We start from the raw sequence: 18,490 nt of genomic DNA on the forward strand, positions 1-18,490 counted from the left end.
AAGTTTCCCGCCCAGAGTGTGGCCAAGGTGAAATGTTGTTGTGAGTGAAGGCCATGGCTTGGGGCCCTGTGGACAGCGCTCCAAAAGGAGACCCTTGGAGCTCTCCTGGGCCCCAGCAGGGCTGAGCAGAACCTCCCTGGGAGTGGGGCCTCTCTGAGCTGGGATCTCTCCCGTTTGCTGCCCTCAGTGATCCCTGAACACAGAGGGGTCCTGGGCCGATCCCCCCCTGCTCGAGGCTCAGCCCTTGGCCCAGTGAGGAGATGCAGACAGATCCAGAGTGAGCATTTCACTGGGACCCTGCACTGACTGTCTGTCTGTCTGTGTGCACACACGTGTGCATCTGCTGTGGCATATGTGGGAGAAATGCTGCTCTCTCCGGGGTTTAAGTACCAGAGAGATCCAAATAACTCAGGCCTGTAAGGAAGCATAAGGCATAAATTAGGTTAAATGCCGTTAGGAGTTATTCTTCTGTTGATTTGGTAAATTTAATGCATAACTGAAGTACTGTTGAGTTGGAGTGCTGTAAAGGTTTTAGGCCATTTTCCTTTTCTTCCTTACCCTCACTTTTGTGAGGGTCCTTTTGTCTTTTGTCACACGCACCTGAACACACACACACAAACACACACACTTTGCTGTGCTGTTGCTTAATATTAGAAATGGTTTTTACTGATATCCTTGCTGGTGGTTTTGTGCCTTCAGAAATTCTTCCTCTGCCCTGGCTTTGGCCTCTCCCTCAGTAGGCTCGGATGGTGTGCTGGGGCTTTGGGCACGAACAGGACAGGGGTGCCGGGGTGGCTGTTCTCAGTCTTTAATGAAGCATCAGTCTCATTACAGGGGTAGAGACAATTGGAAAAGCCAACAGCTCACAGCCTGCCAGCAGCAGCCACAGATTTCTTCGTTACAAAGCATCTGAAAAGGTTTTCATCCAATAACATATTGTTAAAGCTTACAGACAGTTGTTCTAACCAATCAATTACAGCAGACGTAAAACTGCTTGGAACAATGTTCGTTTGTATGTTTTTCTATTAACAATACACAATACCCTTATTAAGCTTAAGACTTTCTGCTATCTTGTCAGACACATATTTTCTGCAGTGTTAAGATTTATTCAAGCCATACCTAGAAACTCAACCTTTGTTTCCCATGTCCTTGTTTGTCATGCTACTATATCTTTTCTAGTTTCAAACTTTTTGAGTTGCAGCATGTTCTGAGTTCTCAGCTTTTTCTGTCTGAGGCCTGATTCTTCAGCTCCTAAAAATCCTTTTTACTTTTAGTGTTTCCCATAGGATGGTGAAGCTGCAAGGGACAGGTTCACAGTCCTCGCAGGTGGGACACAGCACGTCTAGTGTAACCTGTGGTCTCTGTGCTGCTCACATCTGTGTTCCTGCTGCTCTGCTCAAGGAGCTGTCAGTGCATTCTTGTGTGTGACACGACTTCACGTTCTTCTCTGGAATCCATTTTAGTTAGGTTTCAGCATCAGGGGTTCCTACCTGAGCTGTTGTTGCAGATTTCTTCTGAAATAACTAACAGTGGAGGAATTAGGATCTGTCAAGGAGCAGTTCAAAAAATTAAGAACATACTATGCATTTTATAAGCCTTCTTAAAACAAAACAGCATATGCAATAAAACAAGAAATTTAAGTTAAGATAAGCTAAATAATACATGTAATCAATAACATATATAAAAGTAGATGATTATCAATGTCTGTCTAAAATATTTTGCCATCACCCAGGGTCTGCAGCAGCTGAATCTTCACCTTAAATCAGTTAAGATTCAGAGAAATCATCTCCCGATCATGATTCTCCAAGGTTATTTTAAAATTGAGTACAGCTGTCATATTGATAAGGTCCGATTGTCAAGTCAAAAATAACTCCAATATTGTTTTGATACAGAAAACACCTGGGTCTGTTGGTAAATCTCCCATCTAGGTAGAGTCAGGACATGGCCAAGATCCAGGCTGTAAACTAGAGGGATGTCCCTTAATATATTTCAAAACAAGGCTCTCAACAATAATGGTTATAAAACACTTGTAACACAGCAAACTGTTAGGACACATTTGTATAAAGTAAACAAAGAAGATCTAGGACAAAAAATAATCAAAACATACACAATCTCGTTTTCTCTGAAGTTTCTTTCAGCATAGAGATGCTAACTGGAAGAAATCACAAGACTAGCAGTTCATAGGAAGCTGTCAATGAAGTTCAGATATTTCTTTCCGGAATTCTAAAAAATACTTGAGGATTAAGAAACAGCAATGGATCCACTCATATAGAAAGTATAGGGACAAATCAAAGAGCTTAATTAGAGAAATACACTGTATAACTAGAAAACAAAAATGTGATTTCAAAATCATCATTTGCATTAGTAAAAGCAAGGCTTTTAAGGGTGTAGGGGTGTGTCTGCTCATCTGGACACTGCCTTTCAAGACCTTCTGTTAGCCGATCTAGAAAGGCACCACAGGCCTCAGTTTTGCTTTGCATTATTCTGGAATAAGCATTCACGTGACTACCTGCTCGTTCAACAGTGAGCAAGGCTTTTCTAGCAGCATTCTTTAGATTTTCAAGCACAACCCCAGGCAGTTCACCTGCCTGGTCTTCGGGCTTTTCATGCAGAGCATCTCTGAGTATGTGAGCTATGGTAAAACAAGCATAAGGAGTACCCACATAATCTTCAACTAACCTGTTGAGAAGCTTCCTCCACTCCAAGTCCCACAGGATGTACTGCAATTGGATAAAATCATGGAAGCCACATTGCGACAATCTGCTGGAACAAGCTCATAAGAATTAAAAATACTTTTCACCACATTATTAAAAGAAGGAGAAGTCAGTCCACTATCCTTTGCTGCTTGTCTAAGTTCTTTAGTATCATGATGTGACATGGGCTCATATAGGGGATTTCCATTATTTCGACCATATGTTACCGGCATGGCTAGGAATTTTTCATTTGAGGAATCAGAATCCTTATCTTGTCTAAGATTTCATTTGATATCAGACCAATTAGTTAAGAATGGTGAATTAGTCTTGGAATTGTCTCCCGGAGGGTTCCCTGCTTTTTCAGAAACCGAGGAAGCCTCTGGTTTGGATTAGGGCAAATCAGGACTCTGTGTTAAATTTGTGGGAGCAGAGTTAGGTAAGACAGGACCACTCTTTGAGCTTATTCCAGTGTCTTGTATTTGTGCAGAAGATGCATGTAGTGTCTTAGCTTCTCCTAAGGCAGGAGCAGTGACAGGCATCTGTGCCATGAGCATCAGCTGCGTCTGTGCCGTGACTGCGGCCTGAGGCACTTGGGCTGGCTGTCCAAGCCGAGGATTAGAAAAAGTCTGAAAACTCCCCATATTGTTAACAATGGAAACTCCCTCGCCCTGTTTCAGTGGTTCAGCAGCAGCAGAAGGATCAGCAGAGCCAGCAGCTCCGGGAACGGGGGCAGTCCGCTGAGATGTTCCGAGCAGCTGCTGTGCCGGAAAAGGAAGTGGGGGGAGGGTGTGCCGGTGTTACAGAACGGGTAGGGGTCGGCAAGGTGCCTGGGCGGCTGCAAACTACATTGATAGCGGAGGTGGTGCAGGAAGCTGCGGGCACAAAGGCTGAGAGAGCCGGTTACATGCAGGAAACAGCGGCGAAGACAATGTGACAAACGAAAGAGGGTTGCATACGGGCTTGTTTTGGGGTTGTTCTGAGTTCGCAAAGCTCACGTGTGGCTGTGCGGCAGGACTAGAGCCGGAGAGAGGGTTGTGGGCGGCTGAGAGGCTCTGTCGGGGGACGGAGGAAAGCGAAGCAGTCATGGTGACGGCTGGGGAGGACGAGAAATGAGAGGGGTTGGTCACACAAGGTGGACGGGACGCAGTCGCGGGGTCCCCGAACTGGGACGCGGAGAAACTCTGAAGCCCGAGCGGTGAAGCCGCGCGTGTAACAGGAGGAGCGATTTGAAAGGCGGCGGCGAAGGGGGAGAGAACGGAGACTGCGGAGCTGTGCCCTGTGGGCTCGGTGGGGGGAGAGGAGAAGGAGCGGCTGCAGAGGCTGCAGAGAGGGACTTTGGACAAGAGCATGGAGTGACAGGACAAGGGGAAATGGCTTCCCACTGCCAGAGAACAGGGTTAGGTGCAATATTGGCAAGAAATCCTTCCCTGTGAGGGTGTTGAGGCCCTGGCACAGGTTCCCAGAGATGATCTGGTCACCCCATCCCTGGAAGTGTTCCAGGCCAGGTTGGATGGGGTTTGAAGCAACCTGGTCTAATGGACAGGTTGGTAACCTGTCCTTGCTTGCAAAGGGGTGAGATCAGGCAAAAACAACCACAAGTATTCCCAAGACTGAGGAGGAGGAGGATGAGCTCTGGTGAAGGGCTGGAAAGGGGACCTCAGAACCCCAAAATCAGGTCTCCTATTGCTTTTATTGCATCATCAAGGGGATGGGCAGTAGGTAATGTGGGCTCTAATGCTGATAACCAGGCTGCAAGCATGTCGTGGTTTGACACTGGCCAAATGCCAGGCGCCCACCAAAGCCCTTCGGTCACATTCTCTCAGCTGAGCAGAGGAGAGGAAAACAAGAATTAACAAAGGGCTCATGAGTTCAGACCAGGACTGGGAGAAAAAACACACTAGGAGTAAAAAAAACCAAAAAAAGTTCAAATTTAATGTATTAAGTAAATTTATTATTAACAGAGTCAAAGGATGATAATGAGAAGTAAAATAGAACTTTTAAACACCTTTTTTCCCCCCAGCTCTTCCCTCCTTCCCACCGACAGTGCAGGGAGACAGACCATGGGGGTTTTGTCAGTTCATTATTCGAGATCATCTTCTGTTCTCTAAAAGAGGATTTTTTTTCTGCTATGTCATGGGGTCTCTCCCACGGGAGACAGTTCTCCATGAATTTATCCTGTGTGGCTCGAATCTCACGAGCAGCAATCCTGCCAAAACTGTTGCACCGTGAGTCCCTCCCAAACAGTCTTTTCAAAATTGCTGTGGCGTGGGTCACTCTTCCCCCTCAGCCGCCCCGCAGGCACAGGAAGACGTTTCTGCCCTCCAGCCTCAGGCGGGGCTTCTTTAAAAGAGCCTTTAGGGAGCGCGGCCACCCGGAGCGGGCAAACAGGAGCGGGGCACTTCGCCCAGGCAGGGCTGAAGATTTTTTCTTTTCGTTTGCAGTTCTGCTGGTGATTTTTTTGATTTTTCTTAGTAACGGTCGGTACACGATCCAAAACTGCAGTTAGTGACAGTGTATGCAGCCAGGTAGAATGCCCCAAGAAGCATGTGTCTGTGCAGACCCATTCCTGTGAGGAGTGTTTGAGCTTCTTAGTGGCATCAGGGGGAGTTGCAGAAGAAGTCTGCATGCGGTGTGAGCAAGTGAATGATCTCCTTTTGTTGGTGGCTGAGCTCAGGGACGAAGTTGATAGACTAAAGAGTATTCGGGAAAGTGAAAGAGAAATACATTAGTGGAGTTCTGTCTTTCCATCCTTAAGAGAGGCCCACCAAGACTCAGAGGACTCTCATGCCTCCCACTGCCAGGCATGAGGAGGACACCTGGTGGATGAAGAGGAGTGGAAATGGGTTCCTACTTGGGGCGGTAATGGAAATTTCCCCCAACCCCATCACCTAGCCAGGTGCCACTTCAGAACAGGTGTGAGGCCCTGGATCTAGAGGGTCAGTTAGATGATGTAGGAGAGATTGATATGCCCACTGAGCCTCCCAGTTATGCCTCATCAGTCAGACAGATTACTACTTCTACCATTAAAAAGAAGAGTAGTCGCCATGGGTGACTCCCTTCTGAGGGGAACAGAGGGCCCCGTATGTGGACCAGTCCCAACCCACAGGGAGGTCTGCTGCCTCCTTGGGGCTGGGATACAGGATATTACTGAGAGACTTACTGGGCTGATGCAGCCCCCTCATTACTACCCACTGCTGATACTCCAGGCTGGCAGTGATGAAATTGAAAAGAGAAGTGCAAAGGCAATAAAAAGGGACTTTAGGCCATTGGGTTAAGTGGTTGATAGGGCAGGAGTACAGAGAGTGTTCTGTTCAATCCCTTCCTTTAGTGGCAGAAAAGTATGATGAGAGGAATTGGAGAACTCACACTATCAACAAGTGGCTCATGGGTTGGTGTCATCAGCAGAATTTTGGGTTCTTTGATCATGGGGCAACTTTTTCAGCACCTGGCCTGTTGGAAGCGGATGGGTTTCATTTCTCTGGAAAGGGTAGTAGGTTTTTAGCTTATGAACTGGCAGAACTCATTGAGAGGGCTTTAAACTAGGTTTGAAGGGGGAAGGGGATGGACTATCTGGGGGCAGGCCCAAGGGTGATGAACCTAAGGTAGGGGTGAAGTCATGAACCCAGCTGAGGTGCATGTGCACTAATGCATGTAGCATGGGTAATAGGCAGGAAGAGCTGGAAGCCTTGGGGCAGCAGCAGAACTGTGACGTGGTCGCTGTCACAGAAACGTGGTTGGACGGCGCACGTGGCTGGAGCGCTGTGCTGGATGGCTACAGGCTCTTCAGAGGAGACAGGAAAGGCAGAAGGGGTGGAGGGGTGGCCCTTTATATTAGGAAGGCTTTTGATGCCATAGATATTGCAACTAGTGATGATGAAGTTGAATGTTTATGGGTGAGAATTAAGGGGAAGGCCAATAATGGTGGCATCTTCTTGGGAGTCTGTTATCATCCACCCAACCAGGAAGAAGAGGTGGACAACCTATTCCATAAGCAGCTGGAGAATGTTTCAGGAGCACCAGCTTTTGTTCTTGTAGGTGACTTTAACCTAGCAGACATCTGCTGGGAACTTAATAGAGCAGAAAAGAGGCAGTCCAGGAAGTTTTTAGAACGTATTGAGGACAACTTGTTGTTGCCACTGGTGAGTGAGCCCACCAGGGGTAGGGCTGTGTTAGACATGTTGTTTACAAATAGAGATGGGCTGGAAGGAGATGTGGTAGTTGGAGGCCACTGGGGGCACAGTGATCAGGAAATTGTAGGGTTCTCCATATTTGGTGAAGTTAGGAGGAGTATCAACAAGACTTTTATATTGGACTTTTGCAGGGCAGACTTTGACCTCTTCAGGAGGCTTCTCCAGAGAGTTTCTTGGGAAGTAATTTTTAAGAACAAAGGAGTCTAGGAAAGGTGGGCATGCTTCGAACCAGAGATCTTGAGGGCTCAGGAACAGGCTGTCCCTGTGTGCCAAAAGATGAGTCGACAAGGGAAATGTCCAGCCTGGACGGGTAACGAGATTTTGAATGAACTTAGGAATAAAAAATGTTGTGTCATCTCTGGAAGAAGGGTGATGTCTACCAGGAAGCATTTAGGGCAGTTGCTAGGGCATGTAGAAAAAAAAAATGAGGGAGGCCAAAGCTCAATCTGAGCTTAATTTGGCAACTTCTGTAAAGGATAATAAAAAAATCTTTTTTACCAATATGCTAATTGTAAAAGGAAGGATTAGACCAACCTTTGTTTTCTATTGGATGCAGGAGGGAACTTAGTAACTGCAGTTGAGGAGAAGGCAGAAGTGCTTAAGGCCTTTTTTGTTTCAGTCTTTAGTGGGAAGATGGCCTGTCCTCAGGATAATTGTCCTATTGGGTTGGGGGATGGTGTCAGGGAACAGAGTGGTCCTCCTGTTATCCAGGAGGAGGCAGTCAGGGAAATGTTGAGCTGCTTGAATGTCTACAAATCTCTGGGCCCAGATGGGATCCATCCCAGGGTGATGAGGGAGCTGGCAGATGAGCTTGCGAAGCCGCTCTCCGTCATTTACCAACAAACTTGGCTCACTGGTGAGGTTCCAGATGATTGGAGACTGGCCAATGTGATTCCCATTCCTAAAAAGGATAGAAAGGCGGATGCTGGTAATTATAGGCCAGTTAGCCTGACCTCAGTACCAGGTAAGATAATGGAGCAGCCTATATGGAGAGCTGTTGTGCAGCATTTACAGGATGGCCAGGGTATCAGACCCAGCCAGCACGGGTTTAGGAGGGGGAGGTCATGTTTGACCAACCTGGTCTCCATTTAGGACAAGGTCACCTGCCTGGTGGATGCAGGAAAGGCTGTGGATGTTGTCTATTTGGACTTCAGCAAGGCCTTTGACACTGTCTCCCACAGCACACTCCTGGACAAGCTGACAGCCCACAGCTTGGACAGGAGCACTCTTTGCTGGGTTAGGAACTGCCTGGATGGCCGGGCCCAGAGAGTGGTGGGGAATGGTGCTGCATCCAGCTGGGGACAGTCACCAGTGGTGTCCCTCAGGGGTCTGTGCTGGGGCCAGTTTTGTTTAATATTTTTATTGATGACATGGACGAGGGTATTGAGTCTTTCATTAGTAAATTTACAGATGACACTAAGCTGTGAGCGTGGGTCGATCTGTTGGAAGGTAGGAGGGCTCTGCAGAGAGACCTGGAACGATTGGATGGATGGGCAGAATTCAGTAGGATGAAGTTTAGTCAGTCCAAGTGCTGAGTCCTGCATTTTGGCCACAATAACCCCTGCAACCTTATTGGCTGGGGACGGTGTGGCTGGACAGTGCCCAGGCAGAAAGGGACCTGGGGGCTCTGGTAGATAACCGACTGAACATGAGCCAGCAGTGTGCCCACGTGGCCAAGAAGGCCAACGGCGTCCTGGCCTGGATCAGGAATAGTGTGTCCAGAAGGAGCAGGGAGGTCATTCTTCCCCTGTACTTGGCGCTGGTGAGGCCACATCTTTTGTGCTGTGTCCAGTTCTGGCCCCTCAGTTAAGGAGGGACGTTGACACGTTTGAGCGCATCCAGAGGAGGCAACAAGGCTGGTGAGGGGCTTGGAGCACAAACCCTGTGAGGAACGACTGAGGGAGCTGGGGTTGCTTAGCCTGGAGAAAAGGAGACTCAGAGGTGACCTTATCACTCTCTACAGCTCTCTGAAAGGTGGCTGTGCTCAGGTGAGGGTTGGTCTCTTTCTCCAGGCAGCAATTGAAAGAACAAGAGGACACAGTCTCAAACTGCTCCAAGGGAAATGTAGGCTGGATATCAGGAAAAAGTTTTTCACAGAAAGGGTAATAAAGTATTGGAATGGTCTACCTGGGGAGGTGGTGGATTCACCATCTCTGGATGTGTTTAAGAAAAGACTAGATGTGGCACTTGGTGCCGTGGTTTAGATGAGATTAGAGTTCGGTTGGACTTGATGATCCTGGAGGTGTCTTCCAACCTAATGATTCTGATTCCACAGTCCTCCAAAGATAGGCTGCTCTAGTTTGGAAGCAAGGGACCTCTTTCTCTCTCTGAGAGCAAGAGTCCTCTCTCTGCACTCAGGTCTCCCACTGGATCACAGCTTTCTCTGGCATGCACCCACTCCAGCTTGAGCACTTCTCCCACAGGCTGCGAGTGGATTTCTGCATCCCCTCTGCACTTCATGGAGTGCTGGAGGACAGTTTGTTTCATCATAGTCCTCACCACAGCTTGCAGAAGAATCTCAGCTGGGACGTTTGGAGCACTTCTTCCCCCACTTTTTTCCACCGATCTTGGTGCTGCCATGTTGTTTTCCCTCACATGTCCTCACCCTCCCTCTCTTCTCTGCCTACAGGAAAAACTGCTGCCCATGGGTACCACTGCTAATAAATTCTACCAGTCCAAAGATTCTTCCAAAATTCCATGATGCCGAGAGGTTGATCTGGTCCAGGTTCCATATTGGGAAATCTCTCGCCATGTTCTCGCCACCAGCCAGACGACCCCACTGCCACCGTGCAGGCTGCTGTGATTTTCTTCTTAAATGTGTCATCACCGAGGCCTTACCAACCTCTCCAATTGTGCCAGAAGCATGTCCATCTTCAGAGCCATCAGAGATTGGCTCCATCACACATGGTGGAAGCTTCCAGCAGCTTCTCATAGAAGCCGCTTTCTGTGGCCCTTGGCCCCTGCCGAAAAACCAGTCTGTGCCAAATAAGCACAAAGCAATTGTTTGCTATCCTTCCCATGGGCGTTGTGAGCCTGCACTGAAATGAAGAAATGGGAATTCTTGGCTCAGTTGTGCTTCCTTAGGCCCAGGCCAGGTTTTGATAATGATCCCAGACCTCATCCCAGAAAGGGAGTTGATTCTGACAAGCAGCCAGGTGCTTCACCAGCACTGCCAGCACTGCCAGCATTGCAGTGCCACCAGCACCACCAGCAGCCCTCTGTTGCTGGAGAGACCATGATCTCTCAGTGAAGAGAAATGGGGAATGATAGAAGCCTGTCAGGTGAGGCAAGGAAGGAGAGGAATGGAACATTCGCCTGGGAAGGAGTCTTTGTAATTAGGGGGAAATGAGAAGCCATTCACAAATATTATAAACAGGTGGTATGGTGATTGGCTCTCGCAAATGTTGAATGAATATTATGGGTGTTATAACGTTAAAAGAAGCTCTGTTAAGATTTAGAGTGTTTCCAATATGAGTGTTGTGTTCATGTTGAAAGTTGCAATGCTGATCTGGGACCACTGCGGGGAGTAGAAGGCAGAAGGAGTGCACAAGCTCCGGGAAGGCGGGACGAGGGAGGAGCTGTGTGGGAAGAGTGGGATATGTATGGATGTGGGGTTGGTCTACCAAGAGTATCTAAGGCTTGTTACTGTTGTGGGCAGGGTGCGTCTGGCCATGCCTTTGGACCCTGTTTTGTTCCTGGTTGTAGTTTAATAAACTTTTTAAAGTTTTAGAGAAGGGAGGCGTCGTTTCTCACAACCAAGGCCAAGACCACTTGATTTGTAGGAGAAAATTTTAAAAAACCCAAAACCAAAAAAAAACCCCCAATAAACCAAGAACCAACCACAATAACCCCGAGGGTGTGGAACTCCAATGGACCCAAAGTTGTAAAACCACTCCTGAATGGCTCATGACTGCACCGAATCTTTGCAAACAGCACCAGGATAGAGCACGGGAGGAGCCAGCAGGACGGTAGTGGGGAGTTCCTGGTGAACTCTGCACTTTCTCCTTCATGCTACTGACTTGGGAGGAGCCGCTTTAGGATACGGATACCAAAGGAGCACGGGGTGCCAGGAAGCGCCACTGATCTGCACAGACCCCCTTTGCCTGCTGCTGCCCCACTGGGAACAGGTCAGTGGAATGTTTTCCCTCCTCCCTACCCCACCTCCCTCTCCTCCAGCAGCTGTTTTCTTCCTGCCACCCTCTCCCGGTGACCGCAGTGCCCTCCCCAGCTCCCCCCTCCTCTGCCCTGTGCATCCCGTCTGCATCTTCACATTGAAATCGCCTGAAATCAACTTTCTAACACATTGGGAAGCATTACGAAGCAGAAATTCTTTACCTGCACTGGACACACAGAAGGATCTCTCCTTGATCTGTGTGTGTGGTGACACTTTACAACAGGGATTTTATCCATTATAACCCCACAAAATCATTAATATGTGTTTCTTATCCAATACACAAACATCACTTTTCTGGAATTATTTTCCATGTGTCCTCCTCCTACTGGAAATCCTGTTATGATCCTGGAGGATCATTCAGAGGGGTCTCTGGTTGTCATATTCACTGAGTGCTGCAATATTAAAGGTGACCTTGCCTTGAACTTTTGCTTTGCCCATGCGCTGTTGCTTCTTGTGACAGAACTTGCCCCAAAACCACTGCAGGTCTCCTTCTTTCTTTCTGCACTGGCTCCAGGCACATTTATCGTCCTGTGTGCTCCTGAGGAGCACATTGGAGCTGGGCTTTCCTCCTCCCTCCTGGGTCCTAGAACACTATGGCCAGGAGGAGCAGAGACACTGCCAGGGTCCCATGTGGAGTGGGGGAGGAGGGGGGCTGTCAGGGGGAAAAAAGCAGCCCTGGGTGGGTTCTGGGGTGTGAGAACAGTCTGGAGGGGTCAGGAGAGGGTCAGAGGGGCTTGGAGGGGGTCTGGATGCCAGCAAACCCAGAGAAGAGCAGAGCCTGACAGGCCACACTCAGAGTGGGGGAGTGGCTGCTGTGTGGGAAAGGGAAGGGAAGGGAAGGGAAGGGAAGGGAAGGGAAGGGAAGGGAAGGGAAGGGAAGGGAAGGGAAGGGAAGGGAAGGGAAGGGAAGGGAAGGGAAGGGAAGGGAAGGGAAGGGAAGGGAAGGGAAGGGAAGGGAAGGGAAGGGAAGGGAAGGGAAGGGAAGGAAGGGAAGGGAAGGGAAGGGAAGGGAAGGGAAGGGAAGGGAAGGGAAGGGGAGGGGAGGGGAGGGGAGGGGAGGGGAGGGGAGGGGAGGGGAGGGGAGGGGAGGGGAGGGGAGGGGAGGGGAGGGGAGGGGAGGGGAGGGGAGGGGAGGGGAGGGGAGGGGAGGGGAGGGGAGGGGAGGGGAGGGGAGGGGAGGGGAGGGGAGGGGAGGGGAGGGGAGGGGAGGGGAGGGGAGGGGAGGGGAGGGGAGGGGAGGGGAGGGGAGGGGAGGGGAGGGGAGGCAGCAGCTCATCTGTGCTTCCTTGGCCCAGGGCAGGTTTTGGCAATGCTCCTGGAGCCCTTCCCAGAATGGGAGTTACTTCTGAGAAGCAGCCAGTTGCTTTATGAGCACTGCCAGCACTGCCAGCATTCCACTGCCACCAGCACCACCAGCCGCCCTCTGCTGCTGGAGGGACCATGATCTCTCAGGGAAGAGAAATGAGGAATGTTCGAAACCTGTCAGGAGAGGGAAGGCAGCTGGAGAATGGCATATTCTGCACGGAAGGCATGCTTCTAAACAGGGAGAAATGAAAAGCCATTTGCAAAATATCTCATTTGGAGCTTTTGACAAAAGTCAGTTGCCCTGTAGAGGAGAAAAAAAAACAAAAACTTTAAGGAAGTGAAATTCTGACATAGCCAAAGATGCAATTTCCGACTCGCTCGTGACTGCATCGAGCCTTCGGAAGCAGCAACAGCACAGGGCACAGAGAGGAGCCAGAGGCACAGAAGTGGGGAGTTCTTGGTGATCTGAGCACTTTCTCCTTCATATTACTGACCGGGGAGGATCCACTTCAGGATATTGATCCCAAAGGAGCACGAGGTACCAGGAAGTGCCACTGACCTGCACAGACCCCCTTTGCCTGCTGCTGCCTCACTGGGAACAGGTCAGTGGAATGTTTTCCCTCCTCCCTACCCCACCTCCCTCTCCTCCAGCAGCTGCTCTCTTCCTGCCACGCTCTCCCAGTGACCGCAGTGCCCTCCCCAGCTCCCCCCTCCTCTGCCCTGCGCTTCCCTTCTGCATCCCCTGCTGAACATCCCAACCCTCCCACCTCCCTCTCCCACCCCACCATTTCCACCGCCCTCCTCCCCTGCACATCTCACTCCTCCCCACTGAATCCTTCCCACTGCAGGGAGCTGCAGAGGAGCCGCATGGTCCATCCCGGGATTCTCCAAGCACTGACTCCCCACCCACTCTGACCACAGCCAGGGGCCCCATCCCACTGCCTGCCCAGCGTCCATACATGGAGGTGACCACTGTGTCCCCATCTCCCGCATCACCTACTGAAGGGGACGATCTGTGTGAGACAGATGTCACCAGCATGGCCATACACAGTGTGACACTGCTCATCAGCCTCTGTGGGCTGCTTGGGAACGGGGCTGTCCTTGGCCTCCTCAGACTGAAAGGCGGTAACAGTGGCATCTTTGACCTGGCCTTTGCTGACTTTCTCTTCCTACTCTTCACAGTCCCCTCCTCTCTCCTCTTCCTGGTGGAGGAAGTGTCCTGCTCTCCTATCATGCCTGGGCTGTACGTGAGTTTCCTTTTCCAGCTGTCAGTGGTCTCCTACTACTGGGCAATGTTCAGGCTGACGCGCATCATCAGTGTGGCAAATATGTTCAAGCTCTGCCTGCTCTGCTGCCACTGCAACATTCCCAAGCGCCTGCGGTGGTTGGTGGATAGCGTCCAGTACTGGACCTTCTTTGCTCTCTTCACTGTCGTTCCTGCATTGACAAACCTGTGCCCATCACACCAGCAGGAGCACTGCCGGGCCGCTCTCATGTCTATGCACGCCCTCATCCTGCTTCTCTTTGCTGCACCCATGCTCATTTCCACCACAATTAACTTCATCCAGGCCAAGAGGGGCTCCAAGAACCAGCAACCCAAAAGGCGCGACATCGTTATCTTCCTCATTGTGCTCTTCATTCTGATTCTCAGCCTCTGCAATTTTCTGCAGGACCTCGGTTACATCGTTGTGTCTTCCCAGGTTTTTTTCCTGTTCAACTGCATCCACAGCTCCATCAAACCCTTCATCTACTTCCTGGCAGGGAGGTGCTGGAGGCCCTGCTCCCTGGGGTCCCTCCGGCTCTCCCTCCAGAGGGTCTTTGATGAGCAGAAAGAAAAAACTGCTCGCAGCAAAAATACCACCAAAGACACAGGGGTCTGAGCCTGGTGATCCCTTCCACTGCTCTACTGAAGGACCCTGGGAGAGTTGCTGAGGGTTTCCTTGGGCCACCTGATTAATAAATATCCACAGGATCCCCCTCCCTGTGGTGGTTTCTTCCTGCAGGAGAAGGGAGCAGGGAAATTCGCTTGAGTGATTTTTGAAGGATGCTCTGCAGGGAGCACATTGGAGCATGGCTTTCTTCCTCCCTCCTGGATCCACATGGCTCCAAGCAGAACAGCTGGGCTCCGTTCTGTTCCCCAGCTCGATTCCCCATGGAATGACCCTCATTGACTCAGCCCCAGGGAATGAACTCCATGTTCTTTGGCTAAACAGATGAGTTTCATGGTGTTTTGAGGGATCTCTTTCCTGCAAGGAATGTGACACCTTAAGTCCTGGGGATACACCCAGCCCATGGAGGCAGTGATTTCCCTAATCCCTGTGGGGCTGGTGCCTCTCAATGGAAGGAGAGGGGTTGGGATCACATGGAGCATCCTTCCCCTTCTCTCTGGCAGAGCCGGCCCTGCATTCCCAGCTGATGGGAACAGACACCAGGTAGGGCTGCAGAGCTGGGGAGGAACAGCAACATTCCCTTATTCTGTCAGTGGGAATTTGTCACAGTCTTTCATTCCAGAATTAAATGGCTCTGAGTAAAGTGCAGGGTCGATGGTGAACTCCACTGAACCTTTGTGCCTGTGACCAAAAGAATATGGAATATGGAAATTGACATCACCAGATGCTTGGACCATTGAATTTCACAGGAATGAGGGGGTTATGCTGCTGTTCTGCAGACTGCGGCCATCCTCTGCTTCCCCAGCATCCAAGTCCAAGGAAGCCCTGGAGCACCTCCATCCTCAACTTGGCCACCCTCAAAAGGAGCTGAACAGTGACTCTGCACAGCAGCTTCAGCCAAAATCCATCTTGTACTCATCTTTGTGCTTTTGTACTTACGCCTAAAATTAAGTTTGCATTTATGTCTTTTGTTTTGTTTCCACTGTGGTAACTCCAAACACAAAATTTGTTGAATAAACCACATCAGGGCTTTGCTTCAGAGCTTGTCCCTGGTGAACAATGTCAATAAATGGCTCATTTCTCACTTCCCACAATATTTATACCTTTAACTAAAATAAAAAGCATTACCTGATATCCTAGGATGACTATGATGCTCATATCCCCAATCATGTGCTCTGTGTGTGCTGTAAGTTTTGTTCTGTACATTTAAGACTGGTTCTGAGAGTGAAGCAGGGAAAGAAGAAGAGCACAGGTTTTTTTGAAAAACAGCCTTCACTCCTCTGCAGTTTCTTCTTCCTCGGGACAGTGTTTTTCATTGGATGCACAGACAGCAGCCAGACTGAGAGGTTTTGGGTTTTTTTTTTTGCTTTTAGTTAGTTTAGCTAGCTGAGGGAAAGAAGCTTCCTGGACTGTTTTTTTCCCTTTTTCTTGAGACTGTTAAAACCTGCTCTGGACTGAAAACCCCAGAGGAGCACTGAGGAGGGGCACTTGCAGCCCACCGGAGCCTGGACCTCTGAAGGGATGAATAAGGGACTGACCAAGCCGAGCTATACCCAGGGCAAGGACTTTCTCAATTTGCCATCTGACTCCAGAACAAGAGGTTTTATTGTTTCATATTATTCATTCTTTATGCTTGTGGGCAGTTTGTTTGTTAAATAAATAGGTTTTTTCACTTTTCTCCCAGGAAGTTTTCTCTCAGACCAGCTGGAGGGGAGGGGCCATTTGTTTTTGCTGGGCAGAGGAATCCCATTCAGAGGTTTCCTCCCAGATTTGCCCTAAACCAGGACAATACTTTTTATTTTGGTGCCCAACTGCATGGCTCAAGAGAGTGGAAAAAACTTGTACTGATTGTTGATTGCATTTTGGTTGTAATGTGTGTGGGGATAAAGTAGTCGGTTTTGCTCCTTGCTCAATGTTGCTCCTTGAATTCCTGATGTCTCTTGGAATGGAGTCCTTTCTGTGTTTCTGTTCCCTAGGCTTTTTTGAGGTTTTAATACCTTTCTGGTCCCTAGGTTTGTCTTCTGATCAGAAAATATCTCCAGTGTTGTCTCTAACACACAGCTTTTACAGTAGAGGTGCATGAATTAGGATTGCTGTTTTGTTGGGCTCAGTGATCATAAGTTATAGAAACTTTATAAAGGTACTGCAGTTTGTGCCAGGTATCTTTGGTTTATGGTCTCTTCGTCCTACCCTGCATCCTAGTTCCAGCAGCATGTTTTGGGGATTTATTAATAATTGCACCCAGCTTGTTAGAGGAGGAATAGGGGATGAAGCCTTTCAGCTTTTCCTTTCCTCCTTCTCTTTTGAGTCAGTTACCTCACTCTTGGAGAATGTTCACTGTCCCCTGAATGTTAAAGATACCACCTTCCTGGTATTTCACCTGGTGAGCTTCCTTTGTATGGTTTGTAGCTTCTCCACAGTGAGGTCTGAGATTTCCAGAGGGGCTGATGAGACCCCTGACCCAGAAGTAGGCCCAGGTGTGGAAAATCCTGAGTGGTGTGGAGAATGGGAGAGAATGGGCCGGACCTTGAACGAGCCTTCTGATCCCCCAGCTTGGGAATTTTCATGTGAACAAATTCAGAACCCAGATGAGAGGAGGAAATATCTCGAGTACAACTGCTATGTTGACTCTAAGGAGAAAAAGCTCATTGCAATAAGTTGGGCCCTGGCATATGCTTATCACGGGCTGCTAGATCCTGTAGGGCAGCAGATAGAGGCGGGGGGCAGGGGGATAAATCAGCAGCTACCCCAGTCACTCAGGCTGCAGCCAACACTCCAGCTACTCAGACAGCAACTAAACCAGATAGAGAGCCTAAGTCAGCAGCTAAACCAGATATGGAGCCTAAGCCAGCAGCTAAACCAGACAATAAGCCTAAGCCAGCAGCTAAACCAAACCGTGAGTCCAAGACACTGGCAGTCGCCCCGGCAAAGAAGCACACACACAAAACCGATCGACCAGTGGACGATGATCCAGGTGAAGAACCCTCAATGCCCCTTGAGACCCAATTAGAAACCCAGCCAACTGACACACAGTCAGAAGCTGAACCGATACACAATCAGAAGCTGAACAAACTGGCACAAGATCAGATGCCCAACCAGCTGGCACAGGATCATGAGCCACTATTGAGTCCTTTTCCCTGAAGGACCTTTGTGGCCTAAGAAAGGATTACACTCAATGACCTGATGATTCTATAATTAGTTGGTTAGTCTGTCTTTGGGATGCTGCAGTCGAGGCTGCAATGCTGGATGGCACTGAAGTGAGGCATTTGGGATCCCTGTCACATGATCTGGTTATCGACCAAGGAATGACGAGGGAGGCTACCCCTTGCAGTCTCTGGGAACGGGTCCTGGGAAGTGGGGCACAAAGATATCTGTGTGCAGACCATCTCCATATGCAGCAAACCCGGTGGAAGACCATAGAACAAGGAATTTAACACTTGAGAGAAATGTCAGTGGTGGAGATTGTCTTCTCAGATGATCTAACAACTAGGAATCCAGTCTTGGTACCACGTACATCCATGATTTAGCAAAAGCTTGTATGACTTAGGCCACAAGAACATGCTTCTGCTTTAGCAATAATGAAGTGGGATGACACAGAGGAGACCATGCTTGATATGGCAAAGAAGCTGCATGCATGGCCCAAAACATGCAAGAATTGCAGCTGTGGAAACAAGTCTGCAGAAATTAGAAGACAAGATAGAGGAGAATAGCAAGAAAATCAGGAAAGAGATTTAAGAAGACCTTGTCCAAATCTCGGCAGTTCAGATCAGAAGTTCTGGCACCAAACGCAGTCGTCCCTCAGATAGTGAGAGAAGGTACACCCCAGTGAGGTGAGCTGTGGGTCTTCCTGCATGATTGTGGAGAAAACATGAGGAGGTGGGATGGAAAATCCACTGCTGCTCTGCTGCAATGGGTGCTTGATTTGAAGGACAGCCATGCTCAGAGAGGAAGTTCCACTAAAAGGGAAGCAGGTCCAGTAGCCTGTAGCCAAACTGCCAGGTATGATGATGATGACATGTCCAATTCCCTTGAAGGAACCTCTAAGACATATGCCCAAGAAAAGAAGGATAACCAGGCTTAGAGGGGCCCTGCATCTAGCCAGGTAGAGGCTAGGAAAAATCGTGGGGTTTGGACTGTGTGGATTTGTTGGCCTGGCACATCAGAACCACAAAAATATCAGGCCTTGGTCAACACTGGCGCACAGTGCGCACTAATCGCATCAAGACCTGTGGGGGCAGA

The 18,490-nt window shown here is 49.3% G+C and overlaps 1 protein-coding gene across 2 annotated transcripts; it reads left to right on the forward strand.

Annotated features, from left to right (window-relative positions):
- Positions 1–12,380: 12,380 nt before the first annotated feature.
- On the forward strand, positions 12,381–15,929 carry LOC136292067 (mas-related G-protein coupled receptor member H-like). 2 transcript variants are annotated; one of them, XR_010721829.1, is made up of 3 exons: positions 12,381–12,964; positions 13,211–14,794; positions 14,874–15,929. XR_010721829.1 is itself a non-coding variant. In XM_066187313.1 (2 exons), exon 2 carries the CDS (start codon positions 13,322–13,324, stop codon positions 14,240–14,242), a length of 921 nt encoding a protein of 306 aa, XP_066043410.1. In that variant the 5' UTR covers positions 12,381–12,964; positions 13,211–13,321; the 3' UTR covers positions 14,243–15,929. The 2 variants fall into 2 exon arrangements, 1 of the variants encoding a protein (XP_066043410.1); XM_066187313.1 differs by having other exon boundaries at positions 13,211–15,929.
- Positions 15,930–18,490: the final 2,561 nt, after the last annotated feature.

The sequence above is a fragment of the Chamaea fasciata genome, unplaced genomic scaffold (genome assembly GCF_029207755.1).
Source record: "Chamaea fasciata isolate MVZ Bird 193981 ecotype frontalis unplaced genomic scaffold, bChaFas1.0.hap1 SCAF_7, whole genome shotgun sequence".
Classification (NCBI taxonomy): Eukaryota; Metazoa; Chordata; class Aves; order Passeriformes; family Sylviidae; genus Chamaea; species Chamaea fasciata.

Excerpts from the sequence above, each read along its gene's own strand:
- LOC136292067 (XM_066187313.1), top strand. The coding sequence starts at position 13,322 with ATGGAGGTGACCACTGTGTCCCCATCTCCCGCATCACCTACTGAAGGG.